The sequence below is a fragment of the Pimephales promelas genome, chromosome 22 (genome assembly GCF_988280905.1).
Source record: "Pimephales promelas chromosome 22, fPimPro1.hap1.1, whole genome shotgun sequence".
NCBI lineage: Eukaryota > Metazoa > Chordata > Actinopteri > Cypriniformes > Leuciscidae > Pimephales > Pimephales promelas.
Window position 1 is genome coordinate 11,537,914 of NC_142790.1, and position 24,617 is coordinate 11,562,530.

Genomic DNA, 24,617 nt, shown 5'->3' on the forward strand with positions numbered 1-24,617 from the left:
GTACATACCATACCTTACATTAGTGCCCACCAGAGGGCTTATACATTAAAAAGCCAATGACACACACAGGTGGATGTAAATCACACTATGATGAGTGCAGGCAAAGGCCTATGGAAAAGACTAGGGAGAATATTTAACTGCATTTAGAATTTAATAGAAATTATGTTAATTGACCATAAATGCCCAGTAAATTTAGTACTACACGAACCATATTTCAAAGACAATACAAGTAGTTGTGTAATTATATATAGAGAGATAAGGTTGGGTCAAACCAATGACTGTTTCAGCTAACTGCATATACAGTACTTTTAAACTAGAACACAGTTTTATTTACATTTCTATAAACAGGCAATTAAGTCTGAAAACATTATATTCTTGCACTTATGTATATTTTAAAGTTTTATTTACTTAAATGCTAAAGTGCACTTTGTCACAAGGGCAAGTAAAGTGAATTAAAAAAAAAACAACAACAAAAAAACCTTTTCGTTGTACTAATTCAAGTCAATGTTTGCAAGAATGGAGAGAGAAAAAAACGAATCAAAAACAGCATAGGACCATTACCGTATAGTTGAAAATCCAAAGAAACCCTCCGACACTTAAGCCATGTGCAATCCTGAACTGGGGTTGAGAGAATGTTCCTTTACAATCAAACTGTTGCTCTTATAGGAACTCATGTGGAGCTACAAGTTAACCATATTAGTCTGTTAGTCACTAATTAAGTTCACCTGTCTTTCATTTAGCTCCCTTTCTTTGCCTGTGGGAGGGTCAGCCATAGTTTAGGGACAGATTTGTACCCAGAAATAAACTAAACCTGAAAAATATCCCCAAACCTATTTTTACTGACAGTCATAGAAAAATAATGTGTGAAAGAACAAATAAACTCTAAATATGAAAAGCCACTGTATGCTGATGATTGTGATGTGTGGCAGTGTTGATGCTTCTTAAACCAACTGCTCAAAGGTTTCTACTGTAAATGTGACTGTTTTAATTTATGAGATCTCGAGTAATTTCTTGCTTTTTGTACACTCTTTATTTACTTATTCAAGACAGTGCACATTAATGAACAATCTTGCACTCGTGTAGAGACTGTAAATGAGCCAGCTAGATTATAGCATAAATTCTCATTTTCATTAGGTACCAGTTTGGTACCACACTACCTTCTATATTGATCCTCAAAACTTGTTGTTCCCATACGGATGTGATGGTCGGATGATTACTGGTTGGGAACTAAACACTTTGATGTCCTGGTTTTTCAAGGCCCATATGTTTGTTGTTATCCATCTCTCGTGCTGTCTTTGAGCTATAATCTCCTCGAAGTTGAAGATCTGGTTCCCTTATGTATGCACTAGTCGGATTATTGTTTGCTTCAAACTAACATTATGATGTTCTGATCTCTCAAAACCAGCCATGCGTTGTCCACCCTTCATGACGTCTTTGAGGCCAAATACTTCAAGGACGAGGATTCAGCCCCCGCACCTGTCCCAGAGTTATAGTCACACCAAAGACGAGGAACCCGTTCGGAGCTACGAGCAAAGGCCCCAGTTCACTGTGAGTGTGTGGATTGCAGTGCAGATTGTGGATAGTTGCACGTTTTAAGTGCTTTGCTGAATACATGAGTGTGAGGAGTAAAGTCCCACCTTAGTTTGTGGCTTTGACCTGCTGGATCGCCTAAACTCGAGGGGCGTTGCGTCTTCCTAACCAGTGTTTGTTGAGTGTGTCATGTGGGAAAATAAATACACTAAACCCCAAGCAGATTTACACAAACTGATAAAGTCAAAAGGCATTATGTTGTGCCCCACCCTCCCCTAGCTACCCTTGAGGTGTGGTCACACCCATCAGTGTCATAGCATCAAGCAAATCTCTTTTATCATTTAGAGAAATAGTGTATATTTATAGACCATTGTCATGCTCCGAAAGTGTAAACCCATTAAGCACAGTACAAGCAAACTTAAACTATAGGATGAACGCAGGTAAAGTGGACTTTTTTTTTTTTAAGAGTGGAGCGGTTTACTATTGGGAGCGATGGCCAAAAAGTCTCTGAAAAGACCAAAACAGACAGGAATTGCTGGACACCAGGAAACCAGTCAAAAGCATTGGAAGGGTTTGTAATGGCAATAAATCTAGGGATATCATTTCAGAGTATTAAGAATCACTTTAATGTAGGACATATGCAAACACACAAGGAAAAAATCATGATTATCCCATTTGAATCTGCTTTTCCACCATATCCACCTCTCAGTGACCTCCTCCACAGGTTTTCCTGGGGAGCGGTCCAGTCTTCTCCCACAGACTTGGAGAAGTAATACCAATGACACCATAAGCAATTATCGGTCCAGAACACCCACTCTGTTGACTCTCCTCATCTGACCCCATTCCAAAATGACCCTCCTTCTCGTGAACCACCACCGAACGTCCCAGAATGGAATGAGCCCCGAAGAGCTTGGCCTCTGGGAGATCCAGGGACAGCCTTATAACTCCTTTCTCAGAAGCAAAGTTGCCCATGTCTCCAGGACGACTTGGGCGGTCAACACCATTTGGATTGTAAGGAGGACCAACAGTGACGCTGCCTTGACTGAGGTCTCCATACCGATGGACGTCAATGGCACGCTCTTGACGATCCTTGGCAGGGAAACCACGGAGGTTGACTTTCACCTCTAAAACTCCATCGGGGAAGACCTGCTTGAAGAGGATTTGCCCAAAGATCTTTGGCTGGGAACGTGGCAAATTGGGGCTGGGAGTTACTTCACAAGTGGCATAGATCGTGTTGTTGAACTCCACGACTTCCGGCTGTGGAGCTTCGGCAATGGGTGAACAAACTGGACTTCTAGTCAACTCTCCTCCTTGTATATGCAGCACCAGCAATATCAGAGGGATTTGTAGGACCATTTTCTCCATGTTGATCTTTATAGCCTACAATGAAGATTGGATTCAGTGAAATCATTCCGTTTAAGAACATAGTATGTTTGATAGAATACGGTTTAAAGCTCTGAGAGTATAAGTTGCGTTAGGTAAAACACCACAACCAGATTAGTTTGCAAAAAAAAAAAAAAAAAAAAAAAAAATCACGAAAGAAATTGGACTTTTTAATGGTCATGTAGCCTTGTGAAAAAGCGTGCTTATTTGAATGTGTACTTGTACTTCAAATCTTGAAAATACAACGGTAGGTCTGCTTGCAGATAATAGAACTCTGATGAATTATAAAAACCCACTTAAGTGTACATACCATACCTTACATTAGTGCCCACCAGAGGGCTTATACATTAAAAAGCCAATGACACACACAGGTGGATGTAAATCACACTATGATGAGTGCAGGCAAAGGCCTATGGAAAAGACTAGGGAGAATATTTAACTGCATTTAGACTTTAATAGAAATTATGTTAATTGACCATAAATGCCCAGTAAATTTAGTACTACACGAACCATATTTCAAAGACAATACAAGTAGTTGTGTAATTATATATAGAGAGATAAGGTTGGGTCAAACCAATGACTGTTTCAGCTAACTGCATATACAGTACTTTTAAACTAGAACACAGTTTTATTTACATTTCTATAAACAGGCAATTAAGTCTGAAAACATTATATTCTTGCACTTATGTATATTTTAAAGTTTTATTTACTTAAATGCTAAAGTGCACTTTGTCACAAGGGCAAGTAAAGTGAATTAAAAAAAAACAACAACAAAAAAACCTTTTCGTTGTACTAATTCAAGTCAATGTTTGCAAGAATGGAGAGAGAAAAAAACGAATCAAAAACAGCATAGGACCATTACCGTATAGTTGAAAATCCAAAGAAACCCTCCGACACTTAAGCCATGTGCAATCCTGAACTGGGGTTGAGAGAATGTTCCTTTACAATCAAACTGTTGCTCTTATAGGAACTCATGTGGAGCTACAAGTTAACCATATTAGTCTGTTAGTCACTAATTAAGTTCACCTGTCTTTCATTTAGCTCCCTTTCTTTGCCTGTGGGAGGGTCAGCCATAGTTTAGGGACAGATTTGTACCCAGAAATAAACTAAACCTGAAAAATATCCCCAAACCTATTTTTACTGACAGTCATAGAAAAATAATGTGTGAAAGAACAAATAAACTCTAAATATGAAAAGCCACTGTATGCTGATGATTGTGATGTGTGGCAGTGTTGATGCTTCTTAAACCAACTGCTCAAAGGTTTCTACTGTAAATGTGACTGTTTTAATTTATGAGATCTCGAGTAATTTCTTGCTTTTTGTACACTCTTTATTTACTTATTCAAGACAGTGCACATTAATGAACAATCTTGCACTCGTGTAGAGACTGTAAATGAGCCAGCTAGATTATAGCATAAATTCTCATTTTCATTAGGTACCAGTTTGGTACCACACTACCTTCTATATTGATCCTCAAAACTTGTTGTTCCCATACGGATGTGATGGTCGGATGATTACTGGTTGGGAACTAAACACTTTGATGTCCTGGTTTTTCAAGGCCCATATGTTTGTTGTTATCCATCTCTCGTGCTGTCTTTGAGCTATAATCTCCTCGAAGTTGAAGATCTGGTTCCCTTATGTATGCACTAGTCGGATTATTGTTTGCTTCAAACTAACATTATGATGTTCTGATCTCTCAAAACCAGCCATGCGTTGTCCACCCTTCATGACGTCTTTGAGGCCAAATACTTCAAGGACGAGGATTCAGCCCCCGCACCTGTCCCAGAGTTATAGTCACACCAAAGACGAGGAACCCGTTCGGAGCTACGAGCAAAGGCCCCAGTTCACTGTGAGTGTGTGGATTGCAGTGCAGATTGTGGATAGTTGCACGTTTTAAGTGCTTTGCTGAATACATGAGTGTGAGGAGTAAAGTCCCACCTTAGTTTGTGGCTTTGACCTGCTGGATCGCCTAAACTCGAGGGGCGTTGCGTCTTCCTAACCGGTGTTTGTTGAGTGTGTCATGTGGGAAAATAAATACACTAAACCCCAAGCAGATTTACACAAACTGATAAAGTCAAAAGGCATTATGTTGTGCCCCACCCTCCCCTAGCTACCCTTGAGGTGTGGTCACACCCATCAGTGTCATAGCATCAAGCAAATCTCTTTTATCATTTAGAGAAATAGTGTATATTTATAGACCATTGTCATGCTCCGAAAGTGTAAACCCATTAAGCACAGTACAAGCAAACTTAAACTATAGGATGAACGCAGGTAAAGTGGACTTTTTTTTTTTTAAGAGTGGAGCGGTTTACTATTGGGAGCGATGGCCAAAAAGTCTCTGAAAAGACCAAAACAGACAGGAATTGCTGGACACCAGGAAACCAGTCAAAAGCATTGGAAGGGTTTGTAATGGCAATAAATCTAGGGATATCATTTCAGAGTATTAAGAATCACTTTAATGTAGGACATATGCAAACACACAAGGAAAAAATCATGATTATCCCATTTGAATCTGCTTTTCCACCATATCCGCCTCTCAGTGACCTCCTCCACAGGTTTTCCTGGGGAGCGGTCCAGTCTTCTCCCACAGACTTGGAGAAGTAATACCAATGACACCATAAGCAATTATCGGTCCAGAACACCCACTCTGTTGACTCTCCTCATCTGACCCCATTCCAAAATGACCCTCCTTCTCGTGAACCACCACCGAACGTCCCAGAATGGAATGAGCCCCGAAGAGCTTGGCCTCTGGGAGATCCAGGGACAGCCTTATAACTCCTTTCTCAGAAGCAAAGTTGCCCATGTCTCCAGGACGACTTGGGCGGTCAACACCATTTGGATTGTAAGGAGGACCAACAGTGACGCTGCCTTGACTGAGGTCTCCATACCGATGGACGTCAATGGCACGCTCTTGACGATCCTTGGCAGGGAAACCACGGAGGTTGACTTTCACCTCTAAAACTCCATCGGGGAAGACCTGCTTGAAGAGGATTTGCCCAAAGATCTTTGGCTGGGAACGTGGCAAATTGGGGCTGGGAGTTACTTCACAAGTGGCATAGATCGTGTTGTTGAACTCCACGACTTCCGGCTGTGGAGCTTCGGCAATGGGTGAACAAACTGGACTTCTAGTCAACTCTCCTCCTTGTATATGCAGCACCAGCAATATCAGAGGGATTTGTAGGACCATTTTCTCCATGTTGATCTTTATAGCCTACAATGAAGATTGGATTCAGTGAAATCATTCCGTTTAAGAACATAGTATGTTTGATAGAATACGGTTTAAAGCTCTGAGAGTATAAGTTGCGTTAGGTAAAACACCACAACCAGATTAGTTTGCAAAGAAAAAAAAAAAAAAAAAATCACGAAAGAAATTGGACTTTTTAATGGTCATGTAGCCTTGTGAAAAAGCGTGCTTATTTGAATGTGTACTTGTACTTCAAATCTTGAAAATACAACGGTAGGTCTGCTTGCAGATAATAGAACTCTGATGAATTATAAAAACCCACTTAAGTGTACATACCATACCTTACATTAGTGCCCACCAGAGGGCTTATACATTAAAAAGCCAATGACACACACAGGTGGATGTAAATCACACTATGATGAGTGCAGGCAAAGGCCTATGGAAAAGACTAGGGAGAATATTTAACTGCATTTAGAATTTAATAGAAATTATGTTAATTGACCATAAATGCCCAGTAAATTTAGTACTACACGAACCATATTTCAAAGACAATACAAGTAGTTGTGTAATTATATATAGAGAGATAAGGTTGGGTCAAACCAATGACTGTTTCAGCTAACTGCATATACAGTACTTTTAAACTAGAACACAGTTTTATTTACATTTCTATAAACAGGCAATTAAGTCTGAAAACATTATATTCTTGCACTTATGTATATTTTAAAGTTTTATTTACTTAAATGCTAAAGTGCACTTTGTCACAAGGGCAAGTAAAGTGAATTAAAAAAAAACAACAACAAAAAAACCTTTTCGTTGTACTAATTCAAGTCAATGTTTGCAAGAATGGAGAGAGAAAAAAACGAATCAAAAACAGCATAGGACCATTACCGTATAGTTGAAATTCCAAAGAAACCCTCCGACACTTAATCCATGTGCAATCCTGAACTGGGGTTGAGAGAATGTTCCTTTACAATCAAACTGTTGCTCTTATAGGAACTCATGTGGAGCTACAAGTTAACCATATTAGTCTGTTAGTCACTAATTAAGTTCACCTGTCTTTCATTTAGCTCCCTTTCTTTGCCTGTGGGAGGGTCAGCCATAGTTTAGGGACAGATTTGTACCCAGAAATAAACTAAACCTGAAAAATATCCCCAAACCTATTTTTACTGACAGTCATAGAAAAATAATTTGTGAAAGAACAAATAAACTCTAAATATGAAAAGCCACTGTATGCTGATGATTGTGATGTGTGGCAGTGTTGATGCTTCTTAAACCAACTGCTCAAAGGTTTCTACTGTAAATGTGACTGTTTTAATTTATGAGATCTCGAGTAATTTCTTGCTTTTTGTACACTCTTTATTTACTTATTCAAGACAGTGCACATTAATGAACAATCTTGCACTCGTGTAGAGACTGTAAATGAGCCAGCTAGATTATAGCATAAATTCTCATTTTCAGTAGGTACCAGTTTGGTACCACACTACCTTCTATATTGATCCTCAAAACTTGTTGTTCCCATACGGATGTGATGGTCGGATGATTACTGGTTGGGAACTAAACACTTTGATGTCCTGGTTTTTCAAGGCCCATATGTTTGTTGTTATCCATCTCTCGTGCTGTCTTTGAGCTATAATCTCCTCGAAGTTGAAGATCTGGTTCCCTTATGTATGCACTAGTCGGATTATTGTTTGCTTCAAACTAACATTATGATGTTCTGATCTCTCAAAACCAGCCATGCGTTGTCCACCCTTCATGACGTCTTTGAGGCCAAATACTTCAAGGACGAGGATTCAGCCCCCGCACCTGTCCCAGAGTTATAGTCACACCAAAGACGAGGAACCCGTTCGGAGCTACGAGCAAAGGCCCCAGTTCACTGTGAGTGTGTGGATTGCAGTGCAGATTGTGGATAGTTGCACGTTTTAAGTGCTTTGCTGAATACATGAGTGTGAGGAGTAAAGTCCCACCTTAGTTTGTGGCTTTGACCTGCTGGATCGCCTAAACTCGAGGGGCGTTGCGTCTTCCTAACCAGTGTTTGTTGAGTTTGTCATGTGGGAAAATAAATACACTAAACCCCAAGCAGATTTACACAAACTGATAAAGTCAAAAGGCATTATGTTGTGCCCCACCCTCCCCTAGCTACCCTTGAGGTGTGGTCACACCCATCAGTGTCATAGCATCAAGCAAATCTCTTTTATCATTTAGAGAAATAGTGTATATTTATAGACCATTGTCATGCTCCGAAAGTGTAAACCCATTAAGCACAGTACAAGCAAACTTAAACTATAGGATGAACGCAGGTAAAGTGGACTTTTTTTTTTTTTAAGAGTGGAGCGGTTTACTATTGGGAGCGATGGCCAAAAAGTCTCTGAAAAGACCAAAACAGACAGGAATTGCTGGACACCAGGAAACCAGTCAAAAGCATTGGAAGGGTTTGTAATGGCAATAAATCTAGGGATATCATTTCAGAGTATTAAGAATCACTTTAATGTAGGACATATGCAAACACACAAGGAAAAAATCATGATTATCCCATTTGAATCTGCTTTTCCACCATATCCACCTCTCAGTGACCTCCTCCACAGGTTTTCCTGGGGAGCGGTCCAGTCTTCTCCCACAGACTTGGAGAAGTAATACCAATGACACCATAAGCAATTATCGGTCCAGAACACCCACTCTGTTGACTCTCCTCATCTGACCCCATTCCAAAATGACCCTCCTTCTCGTGAACCACCACCGAACGTCCCAGAATGGAATGAGCCCCGAAGAGCTTGGCCTCTGGGAGATCCAGGGACAGCCTTATAACTCCTTTCTCAGAAGCAAAGTTGCCCATGTCTCCAGGACGACTTGGGCGGTCAACACCATTTGGATTGTAAGGAGGACCAACAGTGACGCTGCCTTGACTGAGGTCTCCATACCGATGGACGTCAATGGCACGCTCTTGACGATCCTTGGCAGGGAAACCACGGAGGTTGACTTTCACCTCTAAAACTCCATCGGGGAAGACCTGCTTGAAGAGGATTTGCCCAAAGATCTTTGGCTGGGAACGTGGCAAATTGGGGCTGGGAGTTACTTCACAAGTGGCATAGATCGTGTTGTTGAACTCCACGACTTCCGGCTGTGGAGCTTCGGCAATGGGTGAACAAACTGGACTTCTAGTCAACTCTCCTCCTTGTATATGCAGCACCAGCAATATCAGAGGGATTTGTAGGACCATTTTCTCCATGTTGATCTTTATAGCCTACAATGAAGATTGGATTCAGTGAAATCATTCCGTTTAAGAACATAGTATGTTTGATAGAATACGGTTTAAAGCTCTGAGAGTATAAGTTGCGTTAGGTAAAACACCACAACCAGATTAGTTTGCAAAAAAAAAAAAAAAAAAAAAAAAAAATCACGAAAGAAATTGGACTTTTTAATGGTCATGTAGCCTTGTGAAAAAGCGTGCTTATTTGAATGTGTACTTGTACTTCAAATCTTGAAAATACAACGGTAGGTCTGCTTGCAGATAATAGAACTCTGATGAATTATAAAAACCCACTTAAGTGTACATACCATACCTTACATTAGTGCCCACCAGAGGGCTTATACATTAAAAAGCCAATGACACACACAGGTGGATGTAAATCACACTATGATGAGTGCAGGCAAAGGCCTATGGAAAAGACTAGGGAGAATATTTAACTGCATTTAGAATTTAATAGAAATTATGTTAATTGACCATAAATGCCCAGTAAATTTAGTACTACACGAACCATATTTCAAAGACAATACAAGTAGTTGTGTAATTATATATAGAGAGATAAGGTTGGGTCAAACCAATGACTGTTTCAGCTAACTGCATATACAGTACTTTTAAACTAGAACACAGTTTTATTTACATTTCTATAAACAGGCAATTAAGTCTGAAAACATTATATTCTTGCACTTATGTATATTTTAAAGTTTTATTTACTTAAATGCTAAAGTGCACTTTGTCACAAGGGCAAGTAAAGTGAATTAAAAAAAAAACAACAACAAAAAAACCTTTTCGTTGTACTAATTCAAGTCAATGTTTGCAAGAATGGAGAGAGAAAAAAACGAATCAAAAACAGCATAGGACCATTACCGTATAGTTGAAAATCCAAAGAAACCCTCCGACACTTAAGCCATGTGCAATCCTGAACTGGGGTTGAGAGAATGTTCCTTTACAATCAAACTGTTGCTCTTATAGGAACTCATGTGGAGCTACAAGTTAACCATATTAGTCTGTTAGTCACTAATTAAGTTCACCTGTCTTTCATTTAGCTCCCTTTCTTTGCCTGTGGGAGGGTCAGCCATAGTTTAGGGACAGATTTGTACCCAGAAATAAACTAAACCTGAAAAATATCCCCAAACCTATTTTTACTGACAGTCATAGAAAAATAATGTGTGAAAGAACAAATAAACTCTAAATATGAAAAGCCACTGTATGCTGATGATTGTGATGTGTGGCAGTGTTGATGCTTCTTAAACCAACTGCTCAAAGGTTTCTACTGTAAATGTGACTGTTTTAATTTATGAGATCTCGAGTAATTTCTTGCTTTTTGTACACTCTTTATTTACTTATTCAAGACAGTGCACATTAATGAACAATCTTGCACTCGTGTAGAGACTGTAAATGAGCCAGCTAGATTATAGCATAAATTCTCATTTTCATTAGGTACCAGTTTGGTACCACACTACCTTCTATATTGATCCTCAAAACTTGTTGTTCCCATACGGATGTGATGGTCGGATGATTACTGGTTGGGAACTAAACACTTTGATGTCCTGGTTTTTCAAGGCCCATATGTTTGTTGTTATCCATCTCTCGTGCTGTCTTTGAGCTATAATCTCCTCGAAGTTGAAGATCTGGTTCCCTTATGTATGCACTAGTCGGATTATTGTTTGCTTCAAACTAACATTATGATGTTCTGATCTCTCAAAACCAGCCATGCGTTGTCCACCCTTCATGACGTCTTTGAGGCCAAATACTTCAAGGACGAGGATTCAGCCCCCGCACCTGTCCCAGAGTTATAGTCACACCAAAGACGAGGAACCCGTTCGGAGCTACGAGCAAAGGCCCCAGTTCACTGTGAGTGTGTGGATTGCAGTGCAGATTGTGGATAGTTGCACGTTTTAAGTGCTTTGCTGAATACATGAGTGTGAGGAGTAAAGTCCCACCTTAGTTTGTGGCTTTGACCTGCTGGATCGCCTAAACTCGAGGGGCGTTGCGTCTTCCTAACCAGTGTTTGTTGAGTGTGTCATGTGGGAAAATAAATACACTAAACCCCAAGCAGATTTACACAAACTGATAAAGTCAAAAGGCATTATGTTGTGCCCCACCCTCCCCTAGCTACCCTTGAGGTGTGGTCACACCCATCAGTGTCATAGCATCAAGCAAATCTCTTTTATCATTTAGAGAAATAGTGTATATTTATAGACCATTGTCATGCTCCGAAAGTGTAAACCCATTAAGCACAGTACAAGCAAACTTAAACTATAGGATGAACGCAGGTAAAGTGGACTTTTTTTTTTTAAGAGTGGAGCGGTTTACTATTGGGAGCGATGGCCAAAAAGTCTCTGAAAAGACCAAAACAGACAGGAATTGCTGGACACCAGGAAACCAGTCAAAAGCATTGGAAGGGTTTGTAATGGCAATAAATCTAGGGATATCATTTCAGAGTATTAAGAATCACTTTAATGTAGGACATATGCAAACACACAAGGAAAAAATCATGATTATCCCATTTGAATCTGCTTTTCCACCATATCCACCTCTCAGTGACCTCCTCCACAGGTTTTCCTGGGGAGCGGTCCAGTCTTCTCCCACAGACTTGGAGAAGTAATACCAATGACACCATAAGCAATTATCGGTCCAGAACACCCACTCTGTTGACTCTCCTCATCTGACCCCATTCCAAAATGACCCTCCTTCTCGTGAACCACCACCGAACGTCCCAGAATGGAATGAGCCCCGAAGAGCTTGGCCTCTGGGAGATCCAGGGACAGCCTTATAACTCCTTTCTCAGAAGCAAAGTTGCCCATGTCTCCAGGACGACTTGGGCGGTCAACACCATTTGGATTGTAAGGAGGACCAACAGTGACGCTGCCTTGACTGAGGTCTCCATACCGATGGACGTCAATGGCACGCTCTTGACGATCCTTGGCAGGGAAACCACGGAGGTTGACTTTCACCTCTAAAACTCCATCGGGGAAGACCTGCTTGAAGAGGATTTGCCCAAAGATCTTTGGCTGGGAACGTGGCAAATTGGGGCTGGGAGTTACTTCACAAGTGGCATAGATCGTGTTGTTGAACTCCACGACTTCCGGCTGTGGAGCTTCGGCAATGGGTGAACAAACTGGACTTCTAGTCAACTCTCCTCCTTGTATATGCAGCACCAGCAATATCAGAGGGATTTGTAGGACCATTTTCTCCATGTTGATCTTTATAGCCTACAATGAAGATTGGATTCAGTGAAATCATTCCGTTTAAGAACATAGTATGTTTGATAGAATACGGTTTAAAGCTCTGAGAGTATAAGTTGCGTTAGGTAAAACACCACAACCAGATTAGTTTGCAAAAAAAAAAAAAAAAAAAAAAAAAAAAAAAATCACGAAAGAAATTGGACTTTTTAATGGTCATGTAGCCTTGTGAAAAAGCGTGCTTATTTGAATGTGTACTTGTACTTCAAATCTTGAAAATACAACGGTAGGTCTGCTTGCAGATAATAGAACTCTGATGAATTATAAAAACCCACTTAAGTGTACATACCATACCTTACATTAGTGCCCACCAGAGGGCTTATACATTAAAAAGCCAATGACACACACAGGTGGATGTAAATCACACTATGATGAGTGCAGGCAAAGGCCTATGGAAAAGACTAGGGAGAATATTTAACTGCATTTAGAATTTAATAGAAATTATGTTAATTGACCATAAATGCCCAGTAAATTTAGTACTACACGAACCATATTTCAAAGACAATACAAGTAGTTGTGTAATTATATATAGAGAGATAAGGTTGGGTCAAACCAATGACTGTTTCAGCTAACTGCATATACAGTACTTTTAAACTAGAACACAGTTTTATTTACATTTCTATAAACAGGCAATTAAGTCTGAAAACATTATATTCTTGCACTTATGTATATTTTAAAGTTTTATTTACTTAAATGCTAAAGTGCACTTTGTCACAAGGGCAAGTAAAGTGAATTAAAAAAAAACAACAACAAAAAAACCTTTTCGTTGTACTAATTCAAGTCAATGTTTGCAAGAATGGAGAGAGAAAAAAACGAATCAAAAACAGCATAGGACCATTACCGTATAGTTGAAATTCCAAAGAAACCCTCCGACACTTAATCCATGTGCAATCCTGAACTGGGGTTGAGAGAATGTTCCTTTACAATCAAACTGTTGCTCTTATAGGAACTCATGTGGAGCTACAAGTTAACCATATTAGTCTGTTAGTCACTAATTAAGTTCACCTGTCTTTCATTTAGCTCCCTTTCTTTGCCTGTGGGAGGGTCAGCCATAGTTTAGGGACAGATTTGTACCCAGAAATAAACTAAACCTGAAAAATATCCCCAAACCTATTTTTACTGACAGTCATAGAAAAATAATTTGTGAAAGAACAAATAAACTCTAAATATGAAAAGCCACTGTATGCTGATGATTGTGATGTGTGGCAGTGTTGATGCTTCTTAAACCAACTGCTCAAAGGTTTCTACTGTAAATGTGACTGTTTTAATTTATGAGATCTCGAGTAATTTCTTGCTTTTTGTACACTCTTTATTTACTTATTCAAGACAGTGCACATTAATGAACAATCTTGCACTCGTGTAGAGACTGTAAATGAGCCAGCTAGATTATAGCATAAATTCTCATTTTCATTAGGTACCAGTTTGGTACCACACTACCTTCTATATTGATCCTCAAAACTTGTTGTTCCCATACGGATGTGATGGTCGGATGATTACTGGTTGGGAACTAAACACTTTGATGTCCTGGTTTTTCAAGGCCCATATGTTTGTTGTTATCCATCTCTCGTGCTGTCTTTGAGCTATAATCTCCTCGAAGTTGAAGATCTGGTTCCCTTATGTATGCACTAGTCGGATTATTGTTTGCTTCAAACTAACATTATGATGTTCTGATCTCTCAAAACCAGCCATGCGTTGTCCACCCTTCATGACGTCTTTGAGGCCAAATACTTCAAGGACGAGGATTCAGCCCCCGCACCTGTCCCAGAGTTATAGTCACACCAAAGACGAGGAACCCGTTCGGAGCTACCAGCAAAGGCCCCAGTTCACTGTGAGTGTGTGGATTGCAGTGCAGATTGTGGATAGTTGCACGTTTTAAGTGCTTTGCTGAATACATGAGTGTGAGGAGTAAAGTCCCACCTTAGTTTGTGGCTTTGACCTGCTGGATCGCCTAAACTCGAGGGGCGTTGCGTCTTCCTAACCAGTGTTTGTTGAGTGTGTCATGTGGGAAAATAAATACACTAAACCCCAAGCAGATTTACACAAACTGATAAAGTCAAAAGGCATTATGTTGTGCCCCACCCTCCCCTAGCTACCCTTGAGGTGTGGTCACACCCATCAGTGTCATAGCATCATGCAAATCTCTTTTACCATTTAGAGAAATAGTGTATATTTATAGACCATTGTCATGCTCCGAAAGTGTAAACCCATTAAGCACAGTACAAGCAAACTTAAACTATAGGATGAACGCAGGTAAAGTGGACTTTTTTTTTTAAAGAGTGGAGCGGTTTACTATTGGGAGCGATGGCCAAAAAGTCTCTGAAAAGACCAAAACAGACAGGAATTGCTGGACACCAGGAAACCAGTCAAAAGCATTGGAAGGGTTTGTAATGGCAATAAATCTAGGGATATCATTTCAGAGTATTAAGAATCACTTTAATGTAGGACATATGCAAACACACAAGGAAAAAATCATGATTATCCCATTTGAATCTGCTTTTCCACCATATCCGCCTCTCAGTGACCTCCTCCACAGGTTTTCCTGGGGAGCGGTCCAGTCTTCTCCCACAGACTTGGAGAAGTAATACCAATGACACCATAAGCAATTATCGGTCCAGAACACCCACTCTGTTGACTCTCCTCATCTGACCCCATTCCAAAATGACCCTCCTTCTCGTGAACCACCACCGAACGTCCCAGAATGGAATGAGCCCCGAAGAGCTTGGCCTCTGGGAGATCCAGGGACAGCCTTATAACTCCTTTCTCAGAAGCAAAGTTGCCCATGTCTCCAGGACGACTTGGGCGGTCAACACCATTTGGATTGTAAGGAGGACCAACAGTGACGCTGCCTTGACTGAGGTCTCCATACCGATGGACGTCAATGGCACGCTCTTGACGATCCTTGGCAGGGAAACCACGGAGGTTGACTTTCACCTCTAAAACTCCATCGGGGAAGACCTGCTTGAAGAGGATTTGCCCAAAGATCTTTGGCTGGGAACGTGGCAAATTGGGGCTGGGAGTTACTTCACAAGTGGCATAGATCGTGTTGTTGAACTCCACGACTTCCGGCTGTGGAGCTTCGGCAATGGGTGAACAAACTGGACTTCTAGTCAACTCTCCTCCTTGTATATGCAGCACCAGCAATATCAGAGGGATTTGTAGGACCATTTTCTCCATGTTGATCTTTATAGCCTACAATGAAGATTGGATTCAGTGAAATCATTCCGTTTAAGAACATAGTATGATTGATAGAATACGGTTTAAAGCTCTGAGAGTATAAGTTGCGTTAGGTAAAACACCACAACCAGATTAGTTTGCAAAAAAAAAAAAAAAAAAAAAATCACGAAAGAAATTGGACTTTTTAATGGTCATGTAGCCTTGTGAAAAAGCGTGCTTATTTGAATGTGTACTTGTACTTCAAATCTTGAAAATACAACGGTAGGTCTGCTTGCAGATAATAGAACTCTGATGAATTATAAAAACCCACTTAAGTGTACATACCATACCTTACATTAGTGCCCACCAGAGGGCTTATACATTAAAAAGCCAATGACACACACAGGTGGATGTAAATCACACTATGATGAGTGCAGGCAAAGGCCTATGGAAAAGACTAGGGAGAATATTTAACTGCATTTAGAATTTAATAGAAATTATGTTAATTGACCATAAATGCCCAGTAAATTTAGTACTACACGAACCATATTTCAAAGACAATACAAGTAGTTGTGTAATTATATATAGAGAGATAAGGTTGGGTCAAACCAATGACTGTTTCAGCTAACTGCATATACAGTACTTTTAAACTAGAACACAGTTTTATTTACATTTCTATAAACAGGCAATTAAGTCTGAAAACATTATATTCTTGCACTTATGTATATTTTAAAGTTTTATTTACTTAAATGCTAAAGTGCACTTTGTCACAAGGGCAAGTAAAGTGAATAAAAAAAAAACAACAACAAAAAAACCTTTTCGTTGTACTAATTCAAGTCAATGTTTGCAAGAATGGAGAGAGAAAAAAACGAATCAAAAACAGCATAGGACCATTACCGCATAGTTGAAAATCCAAAGAAACCCTCCGACACTTAATCCATGTGCAATCCTGAACTGGGGTTGAGAGAATGTTCCTTTACAATCAAACTGTTGCTCTTATAGGAACTCATGTGGAGCTACAAGTTAACCATATTAGTCTGTTAGTCACTAATTAAGTTCACCTGTCTTTCATTTAGCTCCCTTTCTTTGCCTGTGGGAGGGTCAGCCATAGTTTAGGGACAGATTTGTACCCAGAAATAAACTAAACCTGAAAAATATCCCCAAACCTATTTTTACTGACAGTCATAGAAAAATAATGTGTGAAAGAACAAATAAACTCTAAATATGAAAAGCCACTGTATGCTGATGATTGTGATGTGTGGCAGTGTTGATGCTTCTTAAACCAACTGCTCAAAGGTTTCTACTGTAAATGTGACTGTTTTAATTTATGAGATCTCGAGTAATTTCTTGCTTTTTGTACACTCTTTATTTACTTATTCAAGACAGTGCACATTAATGAACAATCTTGCACTCGTGTAGAGACTGTAAATGAGCCAGCTAGATTATAGCATAAATTCTCATTTTCATTAGGTACCAGTTTGGTACCACACTACCTTCTATATTGATCCTCAAAACTTGTTGTTCCCATACGGATGTGATGGTCGGATGATTACTGGTTGGGAACTAAACACTTTGATGTCCTGGTTTTTCAAGGCCCATATGTTTGTTGTTATCCATCTCTCGTGCTGTCTTTGAGCTATAATCTCCTCGAAGTTGAAGATCTGGTTCCCTTATGTATGCACTAGTCGGATTATTGTTTGCTTCAAACTAACATTATGATGTTCTGATCTCTCAAAACCAGCCATGCGTTGTCCACCCTTCATGACGTCTTTGAGGCCAAATACTTCAAGGACGAGGATTCAGCCCCCGCACCTGTCCCAGAGTTATAGTCACACCAAAGACGAGGAACCCGTTCGGAGCTACGAGCAAAGGCCCCAGTTCACTGTGAGTGTGTGGATTGCAGTGCAGATTGTGGATAGTTGCACGTTTTAAGTGCTTTGCTGAATACATGAGTGTGAGGAGTAAAGTCCCACCTTAGTTTGTGGCTTTGACCTGCTGGATCGCCTAAACTCGAGGGGCGTTGCGTCTTCCTAACCAGTGTTTGTTGAGTGTGTCATGTGGGAAAATAAATACACTAAACCCCAAGCAGATTTACACAAACTGATAAAGTCAAAAGGCATTATGTTGTGCCCCACCCTCCCCTAGCTACCCTTGAGGTGTGGTCACACCCATCAGTGTCATAGCATCATGCAAATCTCTTTTACCATTTAGAGAAATAGTGTATATTTATAGACCATTGTCATGCTCCGAAAGTGTAAACCCATTAAGCACAGTACAAGCAAACTTAAACTATAGGATGAACGCAGGTAAAGTGGACTTTTTTTTTTAAAGAGTGGAGCGGTTTACTATTGGGAGCGATGGCCAAAAAGTCTCTGAAAAGACCAAAACAGACAGGAATTGCTGGACACCAGGAAACCAGTCAAAAGCATTGGAAGGGTTTGTAATGGCAATAAATCTAGGGATATCATTTCAGAGTATTAAGAATCACTTTAATGTAGGACATATGCAAACACACAAGGAAAAAATCATGATTATCCCATTTGAATCTGCTTTTCCACCATATCCGCCTCTCAGTGACCTCCTCCACAGGTTTTCCTGGGGAGCGGTCCAGTCTTCTCCCACAGACTTGGAGAAGTAATACCAATGACACCATAAGCAATTATCGGTCCAGAACACCCACTCTGTTGACTCTCCTCATCTGACCCCATTCCAAAATGACCCTCCTTCTCGTGAACCACCACCGAACGTCCCAGAATGGAATGAGCCCCGAAGAGCTTGGCCTCTGGGAGATCCAGGGACAGCCTTATAACTCCTTTCTCAGAAGCAAAGTTGCCCATGTCTCCAGGACGACTTGGGCGGTCAACACCATTTGGATTGTAAGGAGGACCAACAGTGACGCTGCCTTGACTGAGGTCTCCATACCGATGGACGTCAATGGCACGCTCTTGACGATCCTTGGCAGGGAAACCACGGAGGTTGACTTTCACCTCTAAAACTCCATCGGGGAAGACCTGCTTGAAGAGGATTTGCCCAAAGATCTTTGGCTGGGAACGTGGCAAATTGGGGCTGGGAGTTACTTCACAAGTGGCATAGATCGTGTTGTTGAACTCCACGACTTCCGGCTGTGGAGCTTCGGCAATGGGTGAACAAACTGGACTTCTAGTCAACTCTCCTCCTTGTATATGCAGCACCAGCAATATCAGAGGGATTTGTAGGACCATTTTCTCCATGTTGATCTTTATAGCCTACAATGAAGATTGGATTCAGTGAAATCATTCCGTTTAAGAACATAGTATGATTGATAGAATACGGTTTAAAGCTCTGAGAGTATAAGTTGCGTTAGGTAAAACACCACAACCAGATTAGTTTGCAAAAAAAAAAAAAAAAAAAAAATCACGAAAGAAATTGGACTTTTTAATGGTCATGTAGCCTTGTGAAAAAGCGTGCTTATTTGAATGTGTACTTGTACTTCAAATCTTGAAAATACAACGGTAGGTCTGCTTGCAGATAATAGAACTCTGATGAATTATAAAAACCCACTTAAGTGTACATACCATACCTTACATTAGTGCCCACCAGAGGGCTTATACATTAAAAAGCCAATGACACACACAGGTGGATGTAAATCACACTATGATGAGTGCAGGCAAAGGCCTATGGAAAAGACTAGGGAGAATATTTAACTGCATTTAGAATTTAATAGAAATTATGTTAATTGACCATAAATGCCCAGTAAATTTAGTACTACACGAACCATATTTCAAAGACAATACAAGTAGTTGTGTAATTATATATAGAGAGATAAGGTTGGGTCAAACCAATGACTGTTTCAGCTAACTGCATATACAGTACTTTTAAACTAGAACACAGTTTTATTTACATTTCTATAAACAGGCAATTAAGTCTGAAAACATTATATTCTTGCACTTATGTATATTTTAAAGTTTTATTTACTTAAATGCTAAAGTGCACTTTGTCACAAGGGCAAGTAAAGTGAATAAAAAAAAAACAACAACAAAAAAACCTTTTCGTTGTACTAATTCAAGTCAATGTTTGCAAGAATGGAGAGAGAAAAAAACGAATCAAAAACAGCATAGGACCATTACCGCATAGTTGAAAATCCAAAGAAACCCTCCGACACTTAATCCATGTGCAATCCTGAACTGGGGTTGAGAGAATGTTCCTTTACAATCAAACTGTTGCTCTTATAGGAACTCATGTGGAGCTACAAGTTAACCATATTAGTCTGTTAGTCACTAATTAAGTTCACCTGTCTTTCATTTAGCTCCCTTTCTTTGCCTGTGGGAGGGTCAGCCATAGTTTAGGGACAGATTTGTACCCAGAAATAAACTAAACCTGAAAAATATCCCCAAACCTATTTTTACTGACAGTCATAGAAAAATAATGTGTGAAAGAACAAATAAACTCTAAATATGAAAAGCCACTGTATGCTGATGATTGTGATGTGTGGCAGTGTTGATGCTTCTTAAACCAACTGCTCAAAGGTTTCTACTGTAAATGTGACTGTTTTAATTTATGAGATCTCGAGTAATTTCTTGCTTTTTGTACACTCTTTATTTACTTATTCAAGACAGTGCACATTAATGAACAATCTTGCACTCGTGTAGAGACTGTAAATGAGCCAGCTAGATTATAGCATAAATTCTCATTTTCATTAGGTACCAGTTTGGTACCACACTACCTTCTATATTGATCCTCAAAACTTGTTGTTCCCATACGGATGTGATGGTCGGATGATTACTGGTTGGGAACTAAACACTTTGATGTCCTGGTTTTTCAAGGCCCATATGTTTGTTGTTATCCATCTCTCGTGCTGTCTTTGAGCTATAATCTCCTCGAAGTTGAAGATCTGGTTCCCTTATGTATGCACTAGTCGGATTATTGTTTGCTTCAAACTAACATTATGATGTTCTGATCTCTCAAAACCAGCCATGCGTTGTCCACCCTTCATGACGTCTTTGAGGCCAAATACTTCAAGGACGAGGATTCAGCCCCCGCACCTGTCCCAGAGTTATAGTCACACCAAAGACGAGGAACCCGTTCGGAGCTACGAGCAAAGGCCCCAGTTCACTGTGAGTGTGTGGATTGCAGTGCAGATTGTGGATAGTTGCACGTTTTAAGTGCTTTGCTGAATACATGAGTGTGAGGAGTAAAGTCCCACCTTAGTTTGTGGCTTTGACCTGCTGGATCGCCTAAACTCGAGGGGCGTTGCGTCTTCCTAACCAGTGTTTGTTGAGTGTGTCATGTGGGAAAATAAATACACTAAACCCCAAGCAGATTTACACAAACTGATAAAGTCAAAAGGCATTATGTTGTGCCCCACCCTCCCCTAGCTACCCTTGAGGTGTGGTCACACCCATCAGTGTCATAGCATCATGCAAATCTCTTTTACCATTTAGAGAAATAGTGTATATTTATAGACCATTGTCATGCTCCGAAAGTGTAAACCCATTAAGCACAGTACAAGCAAACTTAAACTATAGGATGAACGCAGGTAAAGTGGACTTTTTTTTTTAAAGAGTGGAGCGGTTTACTATTGGGAGCGATGGCCAAAAAGTCTCTGAAAAGACCAAAACAGACAGGAATTGCTGGACACCAGGAAACCAGTCAAAAGCATTGGAAGGGTTTGTAATGGCAATAAATCTAGGGATATCATTTCAGAGTATTAAGAATCACTTTAATGTAGGACATATGCAAACACACAAGGAAAAAATCATGATTATCCCATTTGAATCTGCTTTTCCACCATATCCGCCTCTCAGTGACCTCCTCCACAGGTTTTCCTGGGGAGCGGTCCAGTCTTCTCCCACAGACTTGGAGAAGTAATACCAATGACACCATAAGCAATTATCGGTCCAGAACACCCACTCTGTTGACTCTCCTCATCTGACCCCATTCCAAAATGACCCTCCTTCTCGTGAACCACCACCGAACGTCCCAGAATGGAATGAGCCCCGAAGAGCTTGGCCTCTGGGAGATCCAGGGACAGCCTTATAACTCCTTTCTCAGAAGCAAAGTTGCCCATGTCTCCAGGACGACTTGGGCGGTCAACACCATTTGGATTGTAAGGAGGACCAACAGTGACGCTGCCTTGACTGAGGTCTCCATACCGATGGACGTCAATGGCACGCTCTTGACGATCCTTGGCAGGGAAACCACGGAGGTTGACTTTCACCTCTAAAACTCCATCGGGGAAGACCTGCTTGAAGAGGATTTGCCCAAAGATCTTTGGCTGGGAACGTGGCAAATTGGGGCTGGGAGTTACTTCACAAGTGGCATAGATCGTGTTGTTGAACTCCACGACTTCCGGCTGTGGAGCTTCGGCAATGGGTGAACAAACTGGACTTCTAGTCAACTCTCCTCCTTGTATATGCAGCACCAGCAATATCAGAGGGATTTGTAGGACCATTTTCTCCATGTTGATCTTTATAGCCTACAATGAAGATTGGATTCAGTGAAATCATTCCGTTTAAGAACATAGTATGTTTGATAGAATACGGTTTAAAGCTCTGAGAGTATAAGTTGCGTTAGGTAAAACACCACAACCAGATTAGTTTGCAAAGAAAAAAAAAAAAAAAAAAAATCACGAAAGAAATTGGACTTTTTAATGGTCATGTAGCCTTGTGAAAAAGCGTGCTTATTTGAATGTGTACTTGTACTTCAAATCTTGAAAATACAACGGTAGGTCTGCTTGCAGATAATAGAACTCTGATGAATTATAAAAACCCACTTAAGTGTACATACCATACCTTACATTAGTGCCCACCAGAGGGCTTATACATTAAAAAGCCAATGACACACACAGGTGGATGTAAATCACACTATGATGAGTGCAGGCAAAGGCCTATGGAAAAGACTAGGGAGAATATTTAACTGCATTTAGAATTTAATAGAAATTATGTTAATTGACCATAAATGCCCAGTAAATTTAGTACTACACGAACCATATTTCAAAGACAATACAAGTAGTTGTGTAATTATATATAGAGAGATAAGGTTGGGTCAAACCAATGACTGTTTCAGCTAACTGCATATACAGTACTTTTAAACTAGAACACAGTTTTATTTACATTTCTATAAACAGGCAATTAAGTCTGAAAACATTATATTCTTGCACTTATGTACATTTTAAAGTTTTATTTACTTAAATGCTAAAGTGCACTTTGTCACAAGGGCAAGTAAAGTGAATTAAAAAAAAACAACAACAAAAAAACCTTTTCGTTGTACTAATTCAAGTCAATGTTTGCAAGAATGGAGAGAGAAAAAAACGAATCAAAAACAGCATAGGACCATTACCGTATAGTTGAAAATCCAAAGAAACCCTCCGACACTTAATCCATGTGCAATCCTGAACTGGGGTTGAGAGAATGTTCCTTTACAATCAAACTGTTGCTCTTATAGGAACTCATGTGGAGCTACAAGTTAACCATATTAGTCTGTTAGTCACTAATTAAGTTCACCTGTCTTTCATTTAGCTCCCTTTCTTTGCCTGTGGGAGGGTCAGCCATAGTTTAGGGACAGATTTGTACCCAGAAATAAACTAAACCTGAAAAATATCCCCAAACCTATTTTTACTGACAGTCATAGAAAAATAATGTGTGAAAGAACAAATAAACTCTAAATATGAAAAGCCACTGTATGCTGATGATTGTGATGTGTGGCAGTGTTGATGCTTCTTAAACCAACTGCTCAAAGGTTTCTACTGTAAATGTGACTGTTTTAATTTATGAGATCTCGAGTAATTTCTTGCTTTTTGTACACTCTTTATTTACTTATTCAAGACAGTGCACATTAATGAACAATCTTGCACTCGTGTAGAGACTGTAAATGAGCCAGCTAGATTATAGCATAAATTCTCATTTTCATTAGGTACCAGTTTGGTACCACACTACCTTCTATATTGATCCTCAAAACTTGTTGTTCCCATACGGATGTGATGGTCGGATGATTACTGGTTGGGAACTAAACACTTTGATGTCCTGGTTTTTCAAGGCCCATATGTTTGTTGTTATCCATCTCTCGTGCTGTCTTTGAGCTATAATCTCCTCGAAGTTGAAGATCTGGTTCCCTTATGTATGCACTAGTCGGATTATTGTTTGCTTCAAACTAACATTATGATGTTCTGATCTCTCAAAACCAGCCATGCGTTGTCCACCCTTCATGACGTCTTTGAGGCCAAATACTTCAAGGACGAGGATTCAGCCCCCGCACCTGTCCCAGAGTTATAGTCACACCAAAGACGAGGAACCCGTTCGGAGCTACGAGCAAAGGCCCCAGTTCACTGTGAGTGTGTGGATTGCAGTGCAGATTGTGGATAGTTGCACGTTTTAAGTGCTTTGCTGAATACATGAGTGTGAGGAGTAAAGTCCCACCTTAGTTTGTGGCTTTGACCTGCTGGATCGCCTAAACTCGAGGGGCGTTGCGTCTTCCTAACCAGTGTTTGTTGAGTGTGTCATGTGGGAAAATAAATACACTAAACCCCAAGCAGATTTACACAAACTGATAAAGTCAAAAGGCATTATGTTGTGCCCCACCCTCCCCTAGCTACCCTTGAGGTGTGGTCACACCCATCAGTGTCATAGCATCAAGCAAATCTCTTTTATCATTTAGAGAAATAGTGTATATTTATAGACCATTGTCATGCTCCGAAAGTGTAAACCCATTAAGCACAGTACAAGCAAACTTAAACTATAGGATGAACGCAGGTAAAGTGGACTTTTTTTTTTTTAAGAGTGGAGCGGTTTACTATTGGGAGCGATGGCCAAAAAGTCTCTGAAAAGACCAAAACAGACAGGAATTGCTGGACACCAGGAAACCAGTCAAAAGCATTGGAAGGGTTTGTAATGGCAATAAATCTAGGGAT

General features: G+C 40.1%; 7 protein-coding genes across 7 annotated transcripts; all 7 read right to left on the bottom strand.

Annotated features, from left to right (window-relative positions):
• Positions 1-2,132: 2,132 nt before the first annotated feature.
• LOC148969540 (extracellular superoxide dismutase [Cu-Zn]-like) lies at positions 2,133-2,895 on the bottom strand. Its single transcript, XM_089125931.1, has one exon. It carries the CDS (start codon positions 2,893-2,895, stop codon positions 2,236-2,238), a length of 660 nt encoding a protein of 219 aa, XP_088982057.1. The 3' UTR covers positions 2,133-2,235.
• A 2,451-nt stretch (positions 2,896-5,346) lies between these two features.
• Positions 5,347-6,109, bottom strand: LOC148969541 (extracellular superoxide dismutase [Cu-Zn]-like). The gene has a single exon (XM_089125936.1). It carries the CDS (start codon positions 6,107-6,109, stop codon positions 5,450-5,452), a length of 660 nt encoding a protein of 219 aa, XP_088982062.1. The 3' UTR covers positions 5,347-5,449.
• A 2,448-nt stretch (positions 6,110-8,557) lies between these two features.
• LOC148969542 (extracellular superoxide dismutase [Cu-Zn]-like) lies at positions 8,558-9,320 on the bottom strand. Its single transcript, XM_089125932.1, has one exon. The coding sequence runs from the start codon at positions 9,318-9,320 to the stop codon at positions 8,661-8,663; it is 660 nt and encodes a 219-aa protein (XP_088982058.1). The 3' UTR covers positions 8,558-8,660.
• Positions 9,321-11,772: 2,452 nt separating this feature from the next.
• LOC148969543 (extracellular superoxide dismutase [Cu-Zn]-like) lies at positions 11,773-12,535 on the bottom strand. The gene has a single exon (XM_089125933.1). The coding sequence runs from the start codon at positions 12,533-12,535 to the stop codon at positions 11,876-11,878; it is 660 nt and encodes a 219-aa protein (XP_088982059.1). The 3' UTR covers positions 11,773-11,875.
• Positions 12,536-14,991: 2,456 nt separating this feature from the next.
• On the bottom strand, positions 14,992-15,754 carry LOC148969544 (extracellular superoxide dismutase [Cu-Zn]-like). Its single transcript, XM_089125934.1, has one exon. It carries the CDS (start codon positions 15,752-15,754, stop codon positions 15,095-15,097), a length of 660 nt encoding a protein of 219 aa, XP_088982060.1. The 3' UTR covers positions 14,992-15,094.
• Positions 15,755-18,200: 2,446 nt separating this feature from the next.
• On the bottom strand, positions 18,201-18,963 carry LOC148969545 (extracellular superoxide dismutase [Cu-Zn]-like). Its single transcript, XM_089125935.1, has one exon. The coding sequence runs from the start codon at positions 18,961-18,963 to the stop codon at positions 18,304-18,306; it is 660 nt and encodes a 219-aa protein (XP_088982061.1). The 3' UTR covers positions 18,201-18,303.
• Positions 18,964-21,409: 2,446 nt separating this feature from the next.
• On the bottom strand, positions 21,410-22,172 carry LOC148969546 (extracellular superoxide dismutase [Cu-Zn]-like). Its single transcript, XM_089125944.1, has one exon. It carries the CDS (start codon positions 22,170-22,172, stop codon positions 21,513-21,515), a length of 660 nt encoding a protein of 219 aa, XP_088982070.1. The 3' UTR covers positions 21,410-21,512.
• Between the last annotated feature and the right edge of the window lie 2,445 nt (positions 22,173-24,617).

What these genes read in the sequence shown, in the direction of transcription:
- LOC148969540 (XM_089125931.1), bottom strand. Translation starts at nt 2,895, where the DNA reads ATGGAGAAAATGGTCCTACAAATCCCTCTGATATTGCTGGTGCTGCAT.
- LOC148969542 (XM_089125932.1), bottom strand. Translation starts at nt 9,320, where the DNA reads ATGGAGAAAATGGTCCTACAAATCCCTCTGATATTGCTGGTGCTGCAT.
- LOC148969546 (XM_089125944.1), bottom strand. Translation starts at nt 22,172, where the DNA reads ATGGAGAAAATGGTCCTACAAATCCCTCTGATATTGCTGGTGCTGCAT.
- LOC148969545 (XM_089125935.1), bottom strand. Translation starts at nt 18,963, where the DNA reads ATGGAGAAAATGGTCCTACAAATCCCTCTGATATTGCTGGTGCTGCAT.
- LOC148969543 (XM_089125933.1), bottom strand. Translation starts at nt 12,535, where the DNA reads ATGGAGAAAATGGTCCTACAAATCCCTCTGATATTGCTGGTGCTGCAT.
- LOC148969544 (XM_089125934.1), bottom strand. Translation starts at nt 15,754, where the DNA reads ATGGAGAAAATGGTCCTACAAATCCCTCTGATATTGCTGGTGCTGCAT.
- LOC148969541 (XM_089125936.1), bottom strand. Translation starts at nt 6,109, where the DNA reads ATGGAGAAAATGGTCCTACAAATCCCTCTGATATTGCTGGTGCTGCAT.